General features: G+C 43.1%; 1 protein-coding gene across 4 annotated transcripts in view; it reads right to left on the bottom strand.

Annotated features, from left to right (window-relative positions):
- LOC109914802 (janus kinase and microtubule-interacting protein 1-like) overlaps positions 1–19482 on the bottom strand; it is a 183671-nt gene that overhangs the window by 24288 nt on the left and 139901 nt on the right. For all 4 annotated transcript variants that reach the window (XM_048596484.1, XM_048596499.1, XM_048596507.1 and 1 more), the window contains one exon: positions 5400–5603. In XM_048596484.1, the coding sequence (XP_048452441.1) occupies positions 5400–5603 (204 nt within the window). The remainder of the gene's footprint in view (positions 1–5399; positions 5604–19482) is intronic.

Here is a 19482-nt window from a genome sequence, read left to right as displayed (position 1 = left end):
ACTGCACCTCCCTTGTCCGCGGGTTTTATGGTGAGGTTGGGATTGGAGCGGAGGGAGCGGAGGGCTGCACGTTCTGCGGGGGAGAGGTTGGAGTGGGTGAGAGGGGTGGAGAGGTTGAGGCGATTGATGTCTCGACGGCAGTTGGAGATGAAGAGGTCGAGGGAGGGTAGGAGGCCTTGGGGTGGTGTCCAGGAGGAGGGGGTGTGTTGAAAGCGGGAGAAGGGGTCAGTAGAGGGAGGGTTAGGTTCACGGTTGAAGAAGTAAGCGTGGAGGCGGAGGCGGCGGAAAAACTGCTCTATGTCCAAGCGTGAGCGGTATTCGTTGATCTGTGGGTGGAGGGGGACAAAGGTGAGCCCTTTACTGAGGACTAACTGTTCGTCCTCAGTAAGGGGTAGGTCTGGGGGGATGGTGAAGACTCAGCAGGGCTGGGTGCTATTGTCCCCTCTGGAGCTACTGGCTGAGGACCGTATCATCCCCCCCCTCAGTGGTCAAGAACGCCCTCAACCGTGTCTCCCACATCTCCCGCAACTGATCCCTCACACCCCGTCCACGCAATAAGAACCAAAAAAGAATCCCCCTCGTCCTCACGTACCACCCCACCAACCTCCGGATCCAACGCATCATCCTCCGACACTTCCGCCATCTGCAATCCGACCCCACCACCAAAGACATCTTTCCCTCCCCACCCTTATCTGCGTTCCGGAGGGACCACTCTCTCCGTGACTCCCTTGTCCGCTCCACACTCCCCTCCAGCTCCACCACACCCGGCACTTTTCCCTGCAACTGCAGGAAGTGCTACACCTGCCCCCATACCTCCTCCCTCATCCCCATCCCAGGCCCCAAGAAGACTTTCCACATCAAGCAGCTGTTCACCTGCACATCTGCCAATGTGGTATACTGCATCCGCTGTACGCAGTGTGGCTTCCTCTACATCGGGGAAACTAAGCGGAGGCTCGGGGACCGCTTTGCAGAACACCTACGCTCGGTTCGCAATAAACAACTGCACCTCCCAGTCGCGAACCATTTCAACTCCCCCTCCCATTCCTCAGATGACTTGTCCATCCTGGGCCTCCTGCAGTGCCACAACGATGCCACCCGAAGGTTGCAGGAACAGCAACTCATATTCCGCTTGGGAACCCTGCAGCCCAATGGTATCAATGTGGATTTCACAAGCTTCAAAATCTCCCCTCCCCCTACCGCATCCCAAAACCAGTCCAGCTCGTCCCCGCCTCCCTAACCTGTTCTTCCTCCCACCTATCCCCTCCTCCCACCTCAAGCCGCACCCCCATCTCCTACTGACTAACCTCATCCCACCCCCTTGACCTGTCCGTCCTCCCTGGACTGACCTATCCCCTCCCTAACTCCCCACCTACACTCACCTTTACTGGCTCCATCCCCGCCTCTTCGACCTGTTTGTTTCTTCTTCACCTATCCTCTCCTCTATCCATCTTCTATCCGCCTCCCACTCTCTCCCTATTTATTTCAGAACCCCCTTCCCCTCCCCCTTTTCTGATGAAGGGTCTAGGCCCGAAACGTCAGCCTTTCTGCTCCTATGTTGCTGCTTGGCCTGCTGTGTTCATCCAGCTCTGCACCTTGTTGTCTCGGATTCTCCAGCATCTGTAGTTCCTACTACCTCAGAAATATTTTGAGCTTGGGCATTGAAGATCCATTCATTTAACCAGTTATGTGAGGACATGGAAATGATTTGTGGCAGTACTTTCAGATCTTTTTGGCATGATTTCAGATATTGACCACAGCTATCTATTTCCACAACCTGTGTAAAGTTTGTCTGGGGTGGAGATAAGTGGGGCAGGGGGTTAAGTGTTTAATAGCTCAGCAGGGATTGATTATATATATGCCCCTTTTCCCTTGTTTCATCAATGCCTCCATAAAATGCACAGTCAGAAAATCTTACAGCTCATTCGCTCCAAAGCGGTGCGATTTATTGAGTGGTACCATGTCACTCGTAGAAGACTTTCAACACATTAGTTTCAAATTAATGAGTTGTAAGGTGGCTTTAAGAATTGTTGGTTAACTTTAATTCATACAAGCCTTTCTTTGCTCAATCATGTGGCCACTTAATGTGGGTGACGCCTTACTTTTCAATTGTCTTAGTCTCTCCCATATGGCAAAACATTCTTTCAGTATCTAACTTATTAATTCCCCTGTGAATCTTGTATGTTTCAGTAAGATTACCTCTCATTCTTCTAAATTCTAAAGGATACAGGCCCAACTTGTCCAACATTTCCCCTTAAGATAATAATCCTCATCCCAGGTGTCAGCTGAGTGAACCTTCTTTGAACTTCTTCTAATGTATTCACACCCTTTCATAAAATAATACAATACTCCAAATGGGCCTCACCAACTCTCTATACAATTGTTGCAAAATAGTCCTACTTTTATATCCTATTCATCTTCAATAAATGACCACATTCTGTTTATATTACTGTTCACTTGCTGTACCTTTTATGATCCATGTACCCAAATACCCAATCCCTCTGTAGCTCAGAGTTCTTGCAATCTCTCTCCATTTAAACAATATGTTGTTTTTCTATTTTACCTGCCAAAATGGATGTTTTCCTGCATTATACTCAAATTTCTACCCACTCACCTAACCTTTCTATATTTCTTTGCAGAATTCTTTTCTTCACTTCACAACTTACTTTCCTACCTAACCTTGTTTCCTTAGCAGGTTTACCAACAGTACTTCCAATCCCTTCATCCAAGTAATTGATACAATTGGAAATAGTTGAGGTCCCAGCAACCAATTCCTACTGCACTCCATTCATCATATCTTACCAACCTACTTATACGCCTGAAATAACTGCACATCTCGCCACCAAGTCATCCTTTATTCACATGTACACAGTACATAGGCTCTGACCAGCAAGCTCAAAGCCAGTCCCTATACTGAGGAGACCTTCTGAATCTCCTGTTTATATCTGTCAGCCAGGGCTCCCTGATTGGCGCAGGTTAACAACCTCAAACAAGGATCTCAGAATCAATGAGATCGACCTGGCCCTGCTTTCAATCACTACAGTACCAGTTATACCAATCTCCTATCCATGCTAATGCATTACATCCTACACCATATTTTGTGTAGTAACCTCTGTGGCACTTCGTCAAATGCGTTCTGGAAATCTACCTTTATTACATCCACAAATTTCCCTTTGTTCGTGCTGTTTGTTACTTCCTCAATTAACTCCAATAAATTATCCAAACATGATTCTCCTTTATAAAACCATTTTGGCACTGCCTGGTTATTTGAAGTTTTCTAAGTGATAGAAGTTTTAACATCTTTTGTTACAGCTTCCAGCATTTTGCCTATGACAGTTGTTAAACTAACTGCTCGGTAGTTTTCTGCTTTCTGTCTCTTTCATTTCTTGAATAGAAGAATCAGATTTACAATTTTCCAGCCTGATTGGACTTTTGCAGAATTTTGGAAATATTCAAATCATTGCACCTACCACCTTAGCAGCCACTTCTTCTTAAACTGCAGGTTGATATCCATCAGGACCTAAGGTCTTGTCAGCTTCTCGGGTCTGGATTAAATCACATTGCGGTCCCTCTGCTTATGTTTGGGCGTTGTCCAATTGCATGGCCATTATCTCTGACACACAGGCACAAACAGACAACCTCTGGCCTTCACAAGCATGCTGATTTATCAACCAGTATCAGTAGCCTTGATACTTCATACAACATTGTAGAATACACTGCAAAACATTCTCACCAATACAACACGAACAATGTCAGAAGCTTAAGTGGCAATGGAAAGGGACTAATTCCAGCTTCTCAACATTTTATGGTTCAAACTCCACCCTGATTAGCACAAGGACGATATCAATTTCCAGTCGTGTTATGGATACCTGTCTAGGTTTAGTAGGATCAGCCACTCCTGAAAGTGGAAAGAATTTTTAACTTCAGGTTGACTCACAGTACACTCTATTGACCTGTAATATAGAACAATGTGTGGTTGTAACATCAGCATTCTGTAAAACTGAACAGATACTCGTCTCCCTCACTTGTGGGTTGCTACAACTTCTCCAACGTTAAAAAACGTTATCAGATGAAGTGAAATAGCGTTTAAATTGAAAGCTACCTTATTTCATCATAAAGAGTAATGCACATAGCAATAGATATGATCAAAATCACTTTGTTCAGTTGGTACAATCTATGTTCACCTACTGATAATGAAGAACAGCCAATAATAAGCTCCAGGTGAATGGGTTATTCTATTTAACTTACATATCCTGTATATCCTGTCCAATAGTCCAGTTCATAGGTCCTTACCCCCTGTCTTTCACAGCCTTTTGCTGTTTGCCTGTAAGTTTCCCTTTTTCAAAAACCCTGCAAACCTTACTTGATACTAGTGCTATCTTCATAAACACTGGACCCCACTGTCAGCTATACCTTTTGCACATTAGAAACATTACTCAAAGCCTTCCATTAGCAAGTAACAGAACAAGTTGTTTCTGGTAAAAAAAAAGAAACAGAGAGTTTCTTAGGCTCTTTAAACAGAGGAAGTTCTAATAAGTTTCTGTAACAACACCAATTGGCATTTATACAGAACTTTTAATGTCATAAAGCATTCCAAGAACTTCACAGGAGCATGGAAGAAAATTTCACATTGAAGCCATATGGTAACAGGTGATCAAAAGCTTGGTCAAAGAGGAAAGTCTTAAGGAGCATCTCAAAGGAAGAAAGAAAGGTAGATAAATAAAGGTTTAGGGAGGGAAATTGAGAGCTGAGGGCTTGGTAGCTGAGTGAAAAACAAGCAGACTTGAATCTGTAACTCCCATTTAGTGGTAAAATCGAACTGCTTTTTGCTCTGCAGAGATTTATAGATTTAGCGACCTAATGGGTCAGGTTTCTGGAAAAGTCTGTTCATTATGAGTGTATGATTGAAAGGCTCACTCCATCACCTGCTCTTCTCTCCCACCACCCCATCTAGAGTTATACTGCCCCTTAAAATTAAACAGCCTCGTCAAGGCTCTTTAAAACAGATATAGTACTGAAATGTGTACATGTGACAATCAATCAATCAATCAACCATCAAGTGTGCTACCCAGATTTTCACAAAGCAATGATGTTAATTACTGCTCTGTCCTTACAAAGGACAAGTCTAATGCTGAATCCTTTTAGGAAATGTATTTTCGTCAGGATTGCAAGTAGCCTCTTTGCAATAATAAAGCCTTAGAATGATGAGATATGTACAGTTGATAGAAAATGCATTTAATGCCACTTACTAGTCCTGATAAACACAGCAAAACAAGTTGATTGTCAAAGTAGGTAATGATTCCAACTTTATCTATTGCTTCCAAAATACTCAAGTCAAAGAGAAAACGTGGCATTTCGAGCACAATTGGAGACCACTCGTGCCCAATGGGTGCAGTTGGTACCTGATGAGCATGTTGCAATAGTTCCAAGCGTTCCTGTAAGATCTGACCATCATACTCCCGGCTCTGCCTCAGGACCTGGCGTCGCCACTTCTCAACCGCCAACTTCAACTCTTCTTTTTGAACTTCTGTCAGAGATTCACTCACTCTGTTTCCAGGGCACTGCTGCAGTGTGTTGTACAGGGTGGCCTCCAGCTCCTGGATTTGCTGTGAGGGAGAAGAGACAGATTACAGAAAAGTTGCAAACTTATTGAAATCAAACGACACCCGCAGGATGAGAAGCTGTTTGATGTAACTTTTACCGGTGCAATGATCAGAGTTCACCCAACATTCCAGCAAGTACTGAGATGGCAATTGATACCCTATGCAAAATTCTGTCACCACCACTCCGAACAATGAGGTTTACTTTCTGAACGGTCATTACACACAAATGTTCCTTGCACTGCCACCCCATTGTTTGAAAGTTTACTGCGCTCCTTTGTTGCTATTAGCAACTGGTGAGCACGTCCAACAACGGGTGAACTTCACTTTGTAAGCAGCATATCCAATTTCAATAGGAGAGGCCAGAGCCAAGAATGCAACATTCCACTGAGAATAAGCACCACATCTGACCTGATCAACACACTCATTTGAAACTACTGTCGATTGAGATCTATAGCCTTGATGGCTCTGAATGGTCATTGTGTTTCCACCTGCATTGCTGTAGTAACTCGAAGGGAGCGACTGTGAAAATGTTTTGGCAGCTTTAACCAGACAAGTTGTCTGACAATCAACCACATTCCCATGAACAACACACTACCTGCACAATTGTGGAATCATATGGTAGAGGCCCTTCAGCCCATTGTGTCTGTGCCACTAAAATATACTGCTATCTACACTAGAGTCTTAGACAGAGTAATTGGGTCATACAGCACAGAAACTGACCCTTTGGTCCAACTAGTCCATGCCAACCACGTTCCCAAACTAAACTCATCCCACCTGCCTGCATCTGGCCCATAGACCTCCAAACCTTTCCTAATCATGTACTTATCCAAATGTCTTTTAAATGTTGTTACTGTACCTGCATCCACCACTTCCTCTGGCAGTTCATTCCACACATGAACCATTCTCTGTGTAAAAACATTGCCCCTCATGTCCTTATCAAAACTTTTTCCTCTCACCTTAGAAATATCAACTTAAAATTCTCCCACCCTAGGGAAAAGACCCTTGCTATTCACCTTATCCCCCTCATGATTTTATAAACCTCTATGAAGTCACTTCTTGACCACCTATGCTCCAGTGAAAAAAGTCCTAGCCTAATTTTATAACTCAAAGCCTCAATTTCCAGCAACGTCCTGGTAAATTTCTTCTGAACTCTCTCTAATTTAGTAATACTTTCCTATAACAGGGTGACCAGAACTGTACACAGTACTCCAGAAGATGCCTCACTAACGTTCTGTACAACCACATGATGCCCAACTCCTTATAGTCAAAGATCTGAGCAATGAAGGCAAGCGTGCTGAACACCTTCTTACCTTCTAAAGACCCTGCTTGCCTGTGATGCAATTTTCCAAAAATTATGAACCTGAACCCCTAGGTCTCTCTGTTCTACAACACTGCCCAGGGCCCTACATTAATTGTATAAGTCCTGCCCTTTTGTCTTTTACCAAAATGCAATATCTTGCATTTATCTAAATTAAACTCCATCTGCCACTCCTTAGCCCATTGACCCAATTGATCAAGATCTCTTTATAACCTTAGAAAAGCTTCTTCACTGTCCACTATACCACCAATTTTGGTGTCATCTGCAAACTTACTAACCACAACTCCTATATTCTTATCCAAATCATTTATATAAACGATAAACAAAACTGGACCCAGAACCGATCCCTGTGGAACACTGCTAGCCACAGGCCTCCAGTCTGAAAAATAACCCTTCACCGCTGCTCTCTGTCTCCTGCTGTCAAGCCAATTTTCTATCTAATTGGCAAGCTCACCCTGAATGCCATGTGATCTAACTTTACTAATTAGTATACCATGCCAGCCCTTGTCAAAGATTTTACTAAAGACCATGTAAACAACATCTAATGCTCTGAGCTCATCTATTTTTTTGGTTACTTCCTCAAAAAACTCAATCAAGTTAGTGAGACTTGATTTCCATTGCACAAAACCATGCTGACTATCCATAACTTGCCTCTCCAAATGCATGTAAATCCTATTTTTCAGAATCACAGCCAACATATACTAGCCCCATGTTCAAGAGTCATGTAACTATTTAGCGTGAGTGAGTCTCATTCGTTATTGGAATTATGTTACACATGACTAGATAGAACAGATGCTGGGCCACGATTCATTTTTCCTTTTGTTTTCTTAACTAAAGGAGGGCAGAAAGGTTTTATACTAGTACACTTTTGATTGCAATCTTCCACATAGAACTCATTTATGGCTTCTGTAGATCTCTGTCTTACTTTGTCAGAATATCAGGGCACCTTTTCATGTTATACTCAGCCGTGTCACATGCTGCATGAAGCAATTATCCCGAACTGTGTGATATTCAATCAAATGTCACACTCACAGGCACACTCCGTTGTGACAGATGAAGCTGTAACACTGCAGCAGTAACCACTGCTTTCCTTTTCATCTCTTGATCAGAGTAAAGGGAGCTTCATTTTATAATGAAACATACTGCCCATGCTGTGGAAATGAGGGGTGCTGGCACTGAATAATTCCATTCTAGGTTCACAATGTTCTACTCGCAGCATTAATACTGATCACTATAACATGGAGCTGGAGGAACACTGCAGGCCAGGCAGCATCAGAGGAGCAGGAAAGTTGATGTTTCGGGTGAGGACTCTTCTTCAGAAATGGGAAGGGGGAAGGGAGCTGGGAAATAAATAGAGGAGGGGTGGGGCTAAGGAAGGTAGGTGGGATGGTGATAGGTGAGTGCAGGTAGGGATTGGTCAGTGGAAAGGGTGGAGCGGATAGGTGGGAGAGAAGATGGTCAGGTTGTGTCAGGTCAAGGAGGCGGGAATGACAACACCTTCCGGTCGCCAACCATTTTAACTCCCCCTCCCACTCCCTGGGTGACATGTCCATCTTGGGCCTCCTCCAGTGTCACTATGACACCACACGCAAACTGGAGGAGCAGCACGTCATATCCCACCTCAGGAGCCTACAGCCCAATGGTCTCAATGTGGACTTTACTAGCCTCAAAATCTCCCCACCCCCTGGCATCAGCCCATGACCAACCCTCCCTCTCATCCCCGCCTCTTTGACCTGACACAACCTGTTCGTCTTCTCTCCCACTTATCCGCTCCTCCCACTTCACTGACCAATCCCCACCACTGCCTACCTGCACTCACCTATCACCATCCCACCTACCTTCACCAGCCTCACCCCTCCTCTCTATTTAGTTCTAAGCTCCCTTCCCACTCCCAATTTCTGAAGAAGGGTTTAGGCCTGAAACGTCAGCTTTCCTGCTCCTCTGATGCTGCCTGACCTGCTGTGTTCCTCCAGCTCTACACTGTATTGTCTCTGACTCCAGCATCGGCAGTTCTTGCTATCTCATTATAATATGTCCGGTTTCTGTTTGAACTGAGCTGATTCGCCGATGCCATTTCACAGGGTTCAGGATGGTGTGATTTTTAAGTGAAAGTGAAGGATAAAGGTTGAACTGAGGCTGAGGGAGGATTGAAGTACCTAAAAAAGCGAGAAATTGTTGCTGAAAACAAAAAATGTTGGTAATCACAGCGGTTCAGACAGCATCCAATGGAGACAGAGTAAGCTAACATTTCAAGTCGAGATGACTCTTCATCAGATCTGACATGAAGTAACATTAAGTGACACAATGATAGCTGGGGCCATGCGAGTTTCTTTTGTGGCCGAGACAATAGAGTTGGCTATTTGAAGGTCCAGGATCAAACATCCAAATAATTGCCATCACAAATTAAGTGGAAGAATATGTAAGTAGGGGAGTGACAGGAAGCAAGAAAGACATGGAAGAAATGTATGAGAGACACAGAGACAGAGAGAAACAGAGAGAGAGAGACTGCTGGGGTGGGAAATAAATCTAAACGAAAACAGAGTTGCTTGTAACAAGAGATATATGTCAGGTATATATGAGATAACAATCCAGAAAATGGGGGAGTTGGAAGTGAAATTAAATGAGAATAAGGTGGGATAATGTAAAGGTGGCAAGAAAGATGGTGAAACAATGCAAAAGATAGGAGTGAAAGCAGAGAGAGAGTAGGGCACTGAGATAAGAGTAAGTAGAAAAGGTTCTCTCTGATTTTCCATTCAACCCTTCTGACCTTCTGCCCCCTTGATGGTGCACTATCCCATCCATTATTTTCATGATTTGTTTTTTTATTTCTTTGCTTGAATTTTCCCTTAACTTGCAATATCTTTTTATTTATACATCAGGTTTAGCCTGATTGTAATCTCATCTCTCTTTACAAGCATCAGTCAGTCTCTCTCTCTCCCTCTCTCACACACACATTTTTTGCATTCTTTCTTGCCTCTTGCCATTCCTTCATTCACATATTCTTCCACTTAATTATTGATAGTAAAGGTTGGTACATGGGTCCTTTCAAACGACCACCTCCATTGCCTCTGCCACAAAAGGGACTTTTCAAAACTCACCACCCTCTTGTTCATTGCGCAAGATCTTCAAGATTGTGTTGCCAACACTGATTGGATGCGTTGCCAGAGATTTTCATCAGAAGGCTAATCAAAATGCCTTATTGTTGAGTGGAATGAAGTATAATGACATTGTGCCCACAGTTACACAAAACCCTGGTTAGATCCCACTTGGAGCACAGTTTTGCAGATCTGGGCACCACAGCTTGGGAAGGATATATTGGCTTTGGAGGGAATACAACATAGGTTTTCAAGAATGATAGCTGGACTTCAAGGGTTACGTAATGAGGAGAGATTATACCCAAGGTGGAACAACTTGAGGAGTTGAAAAACCTACTCCTATTCCTATATTCCTGTGACATGTCCTCTTGCCTCTCAATTTCTCTTCATCACACATTCCTATGATTGGCTGTCCAACACATAGTGTTATAAATAAAATGCCTAATGTGAAAACAATGTGAGCATCATAGTGATAGGAGTAGACACTTTGGCCCGTTAAGCATCCAGCATTAAATAAGATTGTAGTTAATATTCTATTTCCACTCAACCTTTCACTTTCCCAATCCACATATCCCTCAGAGTGCAGAAATTTATAAGTGTTGGCCTTGAATTTGCTCAAAGACTAAGCATCCACAGGTCTTGATGTCATAAATGTTGAGAGGCTCTTTCCTGGTTGCAGCCTTCCATCTATGGAAGAAGCAGGATAAAGGGTGGCTATTTTCAATTTTCTAATTCTATTCTAGCTTTCTAATTCTAATCCCCGTGGAGGAGAATTCCAAAGCCGTCTGAGTAAATAGATCTCTCCACATCTCACTTGGAAACAGCCACCCTTTATTCTGCATGCCCCCACAGGTGGAAGTCTCCAACCAGGAAGCAGCCTCTCAACATTTATGATGTCAAGCCTTCTTAGCTCTTATATTTTCGAATAAGATTCCAGCTTATTCTTTCAAAAGCAAGAGTGAATAGAAGAATTCCATTCAATGTAGGACAATTGTCTCATCACTGGAATCAACCAAGTGACCATTTATTAATACCTTATTTATTAACACCTTTCAGTGACACCTTTATTAATTCTTTATTAAGGAAATAAAGAGAATGATACATTTGCTGACACCAAGGACCATGTACATTAGCAGTAAAAGCTCTCTTATCGGAATTCAAAGTGAGAAATACCAATTAATTACACAACTTAAATGAAAGAAGACATGTCTTAAGAGAAATAAAGTACTAAACAATATCGAACTTGTTTTAATTTTTAAAAATCAGTTTAATATTCTGTACATGTATAAGCATCAATCATCATTAGTGATGTGATGTCCCTAAACATAGTGTAAGAATGAACACCCTAATTAGTATCAATAAATAACTGATTTCAAAATCATCCAGAATTTGTTCATCAAAGAATATTAAAATGTGACTCTATCAATGTGTTTAATCCCATCATCCACTGTGCAATCAGCAACATGCTGGTACTATACATATTGCTGAGAGAAGAACTGAATTTTAAAAATGAAGGAAAAATGGGCAGGGAGAGTTCGGGCCATATCATCTCTGGTCTTAAATAAAAACCAAAAGAACTGCGGATGCTGTAAATCAGGAACAAAAACAAAGCTGCTGGAAAAGCTCAGCAGGTCTGGCAGCATCTGTGCAGGAGAAAACAGAGTTAACGTTTCAGGTCCGGTGACCCTTCCTCAGAACATTTCTAGTCTTGGGAGCCCTGCACCAAATGTTTAAAATTCAAATTATTTCAATGCAAGTACCCAGTAGGGCAGTTCCTGACAGAGAAGATGTTACAGTTTGGCTGTTAACACCTTGTTCTTAGAAACCTACTGGGTCAGGCCCAGGATACTGGATTTTGATTCCAAATTGAAAAAAACAGATCAGTGCAGTACATGCTTCAGTGCAAATGTTGTGAGGTCTGCAACTTCAGTTTCACTACATTTCAATATGAGTATGCCAAAGAACATATGAAACAAATTGGGTGGTGCCAAGGAGAGAAGCTGTGACAGCACAATACAGCAACACGCACTGCAAGTTCAGGACTAAGAGAGTGCTATATTATCCTCTATATGAGCCATTAAATTAAGACTCATCCTGTTAGCTCAGGTAGGATGGACAAACTTAATCATTTATAGGCCCTGCAAAGACTTCTCCCAGTGTCCAAGCCATTGTCTGATTAAGCACCATCTATTTCTGTCTCATTAAGCACCATCTATAAAGAAATAAATGCCTGCATTTTCCTCGGGTGTGATCTAGCTGTCTAGAAATATGACTACAGGGATTTTTGAGATAACAATCACTGCACTTCTGAGCAATACATCAAACAAGTTTTGAACAAACAGGAGTATGTGAACATATGAGTTAGGAGCAGGAAGCTCACTCGTCCCTTTAGCCTGCTTTGTCATTCAATAAGGTGATGATTGATCTGATTTACTCCACATTACCACCTTTGCTCAGTAACTTATCTCCCCCATGCTTATCAAGCATCTATCTACCTCTTGTAAAGACCATATCCTTATAATTTTCTTTATTTTTCATTGTGGCCTAAAATGAGAAAAGAATGTTTTAAAAGCAGGGACTGTGGATGGAGTTGCTGCATGTTTAAAAACAGGTGAGTTCCATTGTTTAAAAAAGGTAGCGAAGACAAGCCAGGGAACCACAGGCCAGAGAGCCTGACATCAGTGGTAGGCAAGTTATTGGAGAGGATACTGAGGGACAGGATCAACCGACATTTGGATGAGTCAAGGTCTGATCAGGGATAGCCAGCACGGGTTTGTGCGTGGGAAGTCTTGTCTGGCAAATCTCTTAGAATTTCTCGAAGAGGTAACCAAGAAGACAGATGAGGGTAGGGCAGTGGATGTTGTCTGTATGGACTTTAGTAAGGCCTTTGACAAAGTCCCGCACGGCAGGCTGGTCACATGGGATCCAGGGAAACCTAGCTAATTGGATTCAAAATTGGCTCAATTGTAGGAAGCAGAGGATGATGGTTGAAGGTTGTTTCTCAGGCTGGAGGCCTGTGACTAGTGGCGCACCACAAGGATCAATGCTAGGACCTTTGTTATTTGTTATTTACATAAATAATCTGGATGTGAATGTACAAGGCATGATTAGTAAGTTTGCGGATGATACAAATTAGGAGGTATTGTTGATAGGAGGAAGGTTATCAAAAATTACAGAGGGATCTTGATCAGATGGAGAAGTGGGCTGAGGATTGGCAAATGCAATTCAATACAGATATGTGTGAGGTGTCGCACTTTGAAAAATCAAACCAAGGTAGGACTTATACAGTAAATGGTAAGGTCCTGAAGTGTGTTGTGGAACAGAAAGACCGAGGACTACAAGTACATGGATCATTGAAATAGCATCACAGGTAGATCGGGTGGTGAAGAAGGCATTTAGCATGCTGGCCTTCATTGTTCGAGGCACTGAGTATAGGAGTTGGGACGTTATGTTACAGTTGTATTAGTCATTGGTGAGGCCGCACTTGGAGTATTGTGCACAGTTTTGGTCACCCTGTTATAGGAAAGACATAGTTAAACTGGAAAGTGTGCAAAGGAGATTTACGAGAACGTTGCCAGGACTAGTAGGTCTGAGTTAGACAGGGAGGTTGGCCAGGATAGGACTTTATTCCTTGGAACATAGGAGAATTAGGGGTGACCTTATTGTGTGTATAAAATCATGAGGGGCATAGATCGGATGAATGCATATCGTCTTTTTCCCAGGGATGGGGAATTGAAAACGCGAGGGCTTAGGTTTAAGGTGAGAGGGCAAAGATTTAAGAAGGACCTGAGGGGCAACTTCTTCACACAGAGAATGGTGTATATGTGGAATAGGCTGCCAGAGAAAGTGGTTGAGGCAGGTTCAACAGCAATATTTAAAAAAACATTTGGATAGGTACGTGGATGGGAAGGGTTTAGAGGGGTATGGACCAAATATGGGCAATTGGAACTAGCTGAGTGGGCACCATGATCAGCATGGACCAGTTTGGGCCAAAGGGCCTGTTCCATACTCTAGGACTCTATGACTCTAGGTTATTGGAATTCATTGTGAGTTGTATTTATACTGTTTCTTTGCAAAGTCCTTGGGGTGAAGAGATAACACACCACACCACTCGGATCTGTGTGCAGAATAAGATTCGTCCAGCAACTGATTGCTGATAGGTTTGTGACATTGGGACTAGTTGCCCAAGCCAGATGTCATCAGTTTGGCGATAACTCTCTGATTGTCTCCTGGACAGGTGAAATACCTCAGTGTTTGGGAAAGAGGGAGAGAAGCCTCTGGATTGGGAAGAAGTAGGTTTTGTTTCTCTACCTCTCTGCACTAAAATTAGATACAGCCTGAAGAAAGACAGGTTTCTCCTCGCATCATTTGCTGACAGCTGTTACCTTTAAACAGTACCTCAAGCATTTTACAACTAGTGTACTTATCACCGTTTGACTCCTGTGAACAAGTAAAGGAATCTAGAAAGGAGATTGGAGAAGAGGTCTTGGGAAGCAAAAGGAAAGTCTCATTACATCATGTGGTCTGGTATGACTGCATTTCCCCAGTGTTTTTCCCTGCATACATCTGTCCTTTTGTTTGTCTCCGTGTGTGTGTGTGTGTGTGTGTGTATCTGTCTGTCAGTGTGTATAGGGTTTTTAAAAGTAAAGTTTCAACTGGTAGCGTTATAAGTTGATAGCATGTAACTTTTTTTTTTACTTGTGGTTAGAATTTACGTAACTGAAAAAGCAGTAATTTTGTTAAGTACAGGAACCTGGTCAGTGTTTTTCATTAACCGAAATGTTGAAAACTGTGAAGTCGTTCTTTTTAGAAGGGAGAATAAAAGAGAGTATTATTTACATCACAAAAAACTACAGAAAGCAACAGCATCAGTAAGCTTCACACGGTTAGGAAGGAGAGATCCCATCCGGAGTGAGACACAGCCCAAGTGAGTGTATAGCTCAGAGAATTTAGTTGGAACGTGGGAATTTGGTCCAGAGAGGAAGAAGTGCTTCTCGCTTGTTTTTTCTGGCTCTTAGTTTGTCAGCTGTTTTTGTAACAGGATAAATTGAAGCCCAGGATCAGACTGACACAAGAGTGGCATCACAGGTAAACCATTAATTCATTGGTTGATGATAGCTATCAATTTGAATACAAATTACAGGTCACTTTCAGATTATAGGTAAATAGGGGAAATATTTACAGACCAGGACAAAATTTATAATAAATCAAATTGAGAACTAAGTGATTAAAAGAGAGGTGTCAGGCCAGATGATGTGTTGTACCCACATGATGTGGGAGCTTCTTGCCCCCATTGTGGATCATAGTGACCACTTCTGTAGGTAGTGTTAGTTACTTGAGGAACCCCAGCTTAGAGTTGATGAGCTGGAGTCTGAGCTTCGAACACTGCGACACACCAGGGAGGGGGAAAGTTACCTGGATGATGTGTTTCAGGAGGCAGTCACACCCCTTAGATTAACTACCTCAAATTCAGTCAGTGGTCAGGGACAGGAGGGTGTGACAACCAGCAAGTCAGGTAGAAAGATCCAGGAGGTAGTGGCTGAAGGAGTCTCAGCTCTTGAGCTTGTCTAACAGGTTTGAGATTCTTACTCCCTGTGTGGACGAGAGTGGGGTCTGTAAGGAGGATGAGCAAACTGACTATAGCACTGTGTGAAAGGAGCCATGAAGAGGTGGGAGAAAAGAGATATGTAGCTGTAATTGAGGATAATATAGTCAGGGGAATAGACACTGCTCTCAGCGGCCAGGATCCCACCTTTTAGATAAGATGTTAAACCTACTGCCCATCTGCATTCTCTTCTTGAATGAAATGTTGCTCCACAGTATTATTTTGAAAAAGAACAAGCAATTAATCCCTATCTTCCTTTTTATCCCTAAATTAACATCACAAAAGAAAACCGATTATCTGGTTATTATCATATTATTGCCAATTTGCTGTTGGATTTCTTACTTTACAACAGTGTTTGTGTTTCAAATGTACTTCATTGGCTGCAAAACACTTTGGGATGTTCTGTGGTTGTGAAAGGTGCTACATAAATGGAAGTCTTTTTAAGTACGCAGTGAGACAACATTTACATATGACCGAATAATTTATTTTCAGAATTTTAGAAAAGTGCCCAGTTATTTTGAAAGAAAGGAATCAAGTATTCACATTTATAAATGCCTTTCAAGATCTCAAGATGTCTCAAGTCTTCTACAGCCAATGAAGTTCTTTTGGGTAAAGAATACTGTATTGCAAGAAATATCATAACCAAATTGCTTCCAGCAAAGTCCCAGAACAGCAAAAAAATAATGACCAGATAATATGCTTTTCAGTGACGTAAATATATATTGGTTAGGAACCTGAACAAGTAGAACACTCTGGCTTACTTTAAATAGTGTCATGGGATCTTTTATGTCCATGTGAGACACATAATACATCAATGTAAAGCAAAGCCTGAATTAATATCATTTATGAGTAAAATCACATTTTAGTCTCATCAAAAAGACTGTACCTGTATTGATGTGTTAACTTGGATTAAATTCCAAATGTGGAACCTCCATTGACAACTTACCACTTGTGATACCACTACAACAATGTTGATCACGTCTTACCGCAAAAGCAAGATTTACGAGTAGTCTCACTTCTTCAGTAAACAGATGGCTTTCTGAGGTAGGGGCTAAAACTCTCTTCCGTGCTTTTTTTTAAATTCACTCATGGGTTGTGGGTATCGCTGGCTGGTCAGCATTTATTGCCCATACATAGTTGCCCCTTGAGAAAGTGGTGGGGAGCTGCCTTCTTGAACCGCTGCAGTCCATGTGCTGTAGGTTGACCCACAATGCTGTTAGGGAGGGAATTCCAGGACCTTGGCCCAGCGACAATGAAGGAATGACAATATATTGCCATGCCAGGATGGTGAGTGGCTTGGAGGGGAACATGCAGGTGGTGGCGTTCCCATTTAACTGCTGCCCTTGTTCTTCTAGATAGAAGTGGTCATGGGTTTGGAAAGTGCTGTCTGAGGATTTTTTGATGAAATCTTGTAGATACTGCACACTGTTGCTACTGAGCATCAGTGGTGGAGGGAGTGGATGTGCCAATTGAGTGGACTGCTTTGTCCTGTATAGTGTCAAGGTTCTTGAGTGATGTTGGAACTGTACTCCTCCAGGTAAGTGGGGAGTTTTCCATCACGTTCCTGACCTGTACCTTGTAGGTGGTGAGTAGGCTTTGGGGAATCAGGAGGGGAGTTATTCGCTGCAGTATTCCTAGCCTCTGACCTGTTCCTGTAGATTATTTATATGGCAAGTTTAGTTAAGTTTCTGGTCAATGGTAATGCCAGGTTGTTGAAACTGGGGTACTCAGAGAATAAACTTTGAGAATAAAAACATAGATGCCAGTTTTTATATGTCTCATTTCATATTATTTGTTTAACATTCATTAAGGGGAAAGTGAAGAGTGAGGCAAATTTCCTTTTTGTCTTATGAGCACCATAACAGAAAATCAATTATTAAGTTTGTATTTTAAATCTACTTGATGCTTATCATATTCTCTGAGTGAAACAATTTAGAAATGTCTGATGTTAATAAGTATTAAATTTAATGTGGCCTATTCTTGGGGACTTAACAAAGACTGAGCTCCAGGCCGAAGGATCATTCTGATGCTTGCTCTCAAGTTTTATTGCCTCCATGGCTCAATCCAATTTGAGCCATTTATCTCAATGCAGTTCCTTCTGAGCTAAATATTGGGAAGAAGGAAGGCGGGGAGAGAAAGGAAGAGGCCAAGTGTGAGCCAACAGAGGAGTACTCTTCTTAGCTTAACATCACATCTGACAAAACGTAGGGCAGCACATTGGTTAGCACTGCTGCCTTACAGGGACCTTGGTTTGATTCTAACCTCGGGCAACTGTCTGTGTGGAGTTTGCACATTCTCTCAGCTTCTGTGAGAGTTTCCTCCAGGTGCTCCCATTTCCTCCCGCAGTCAAAAAAAATGTGCAAGTTAGGTGGATTGGCCATGCTAAATTGTCCATAGTGTCCGGGGATGTGCAGACGATGTGACTTAGCCATGGCAAATGCGGGGTTACAAGTCTAGCGTGGGGGTCTGTGTGGGATGCTCTTTGACAGCGTTGGTGCAGACTTAATGGGCCGAATAGCCTCTATTTGCACTGTAAGGTTTCTATGATTCTAAAAATATTTACAAAACTTAACAGTGATCCCAAGCAGTCCTTTAAAGCAGAGATAGTAAGAACTGTCGATGCTGAAGTCTGAAATAACACAGTGTGGAGCTGAAGGAACACAGCAGGCCAGGCAGCATCAGAGGAACAGGAAAGCTGACATTTCAGGTCGGGATGCTTCTTCAGAAATGGGGGAGGGGAAAGGGGGCTCTGAAGTAAATAAAGACGAGGGGTCAGGCTGGGGAAGGTAGGTGGGATGGTGATAAGTGACACTGGAGGAGGCCCACGATGGACATGTCGTCCAGGGAGTGGGAGGGGGAGTTGAAGTGGATCACGACTGGAAGGTATTGTCATTTGTCACAAACTGAATGCAGGTGCTCTACAAAGTGGTCTCCAAGCCTCCACTTGGTCTCACTGTAGTAGAGGTGGTCACATCGGGAACAGCGGATGCAGTAGACCACATTGGCGGATGTGCAGGTGAACATCTGTCTGATGTGGAAGGTTTTTTGGGACCTGGGATGGAGGGGAGATGGTGGGGGGGGTGTAGGGGCAGGTGTAGCACTTCCTGCGGTTGCAGGAAAAGGTGCCGGGGGTGGCACTCCCTGGACGACATGTCCATCCTGGGCCTCCTCCAGTGTCACAACAACGCCACCCGGAAACTGGAGGAGCAGCACCTCATATTCGGCCTCGGGAGCCTCCAGCCCAATGATCTCAACGTGGACTTTATTAGCTTCAAAATCTCCCCACCTCTGGCCTCATCCCATGACCAACTCTCCCTCTCATCTCCGCCTCCTTGACGTGTCCATCTTCTTTCCCACCTATTTGCTTCTCCCATCTCATCGACCAAATCCCACCACTACCTACCCGCACTCACCTATCACCATCCCACCTACCTTCCACAATCCGAAACCCCCCCTCTATTTATTTCAGAGCCCCCTTCCCCCTCCCCTATTTCTGAAGAAGGGTCCCGACCTGAAACGTCAACTTTCCAGCCCCTCTGATGCTGCCTGACCTGCTGTGTTCCTCCAGCTCCACACTGTGTTAGTCCTTTAAAACAGCCCTGTGTGGGCTGTTAACAGACTTGACAACACTGAGTGGAACAGGCCTGTGCCTGTTTCTACATTGCTCCAGTCAGTTGGACTGTAAACATGGTTCAGGAAATGGGTGCATGGTCTAGAAGAACGGCCCTGATGGATTTAGCAGTGATGCAGACATACCTGCAAATTAAGACAGGTCCTTCCCCTGCTCAAAGTGTCACTGTACCACTTTACATCAATAAAATGCACACAACAATGTTGACTTTCTGCCCACAATGTTTCTCATAA

This window comes from Rhincodon typus, chromosome 1 (assembly GCF_021869965.1).
Source record: "Rhincodon typus isolate 14 chromosome 1, sRhiTyp1.1, whole genome shotgun sequence".
Classification (NCBI taxonomy): Eukaryota; Metazoa; Chordata; class Chondrichthyes; order Orectolobiformes; family Rhincodontidae; genus Rhincodon; species Rhincodon typus.
This window is presented reverse-complemented; position numbering and strand designations above follow the sequence as displayed.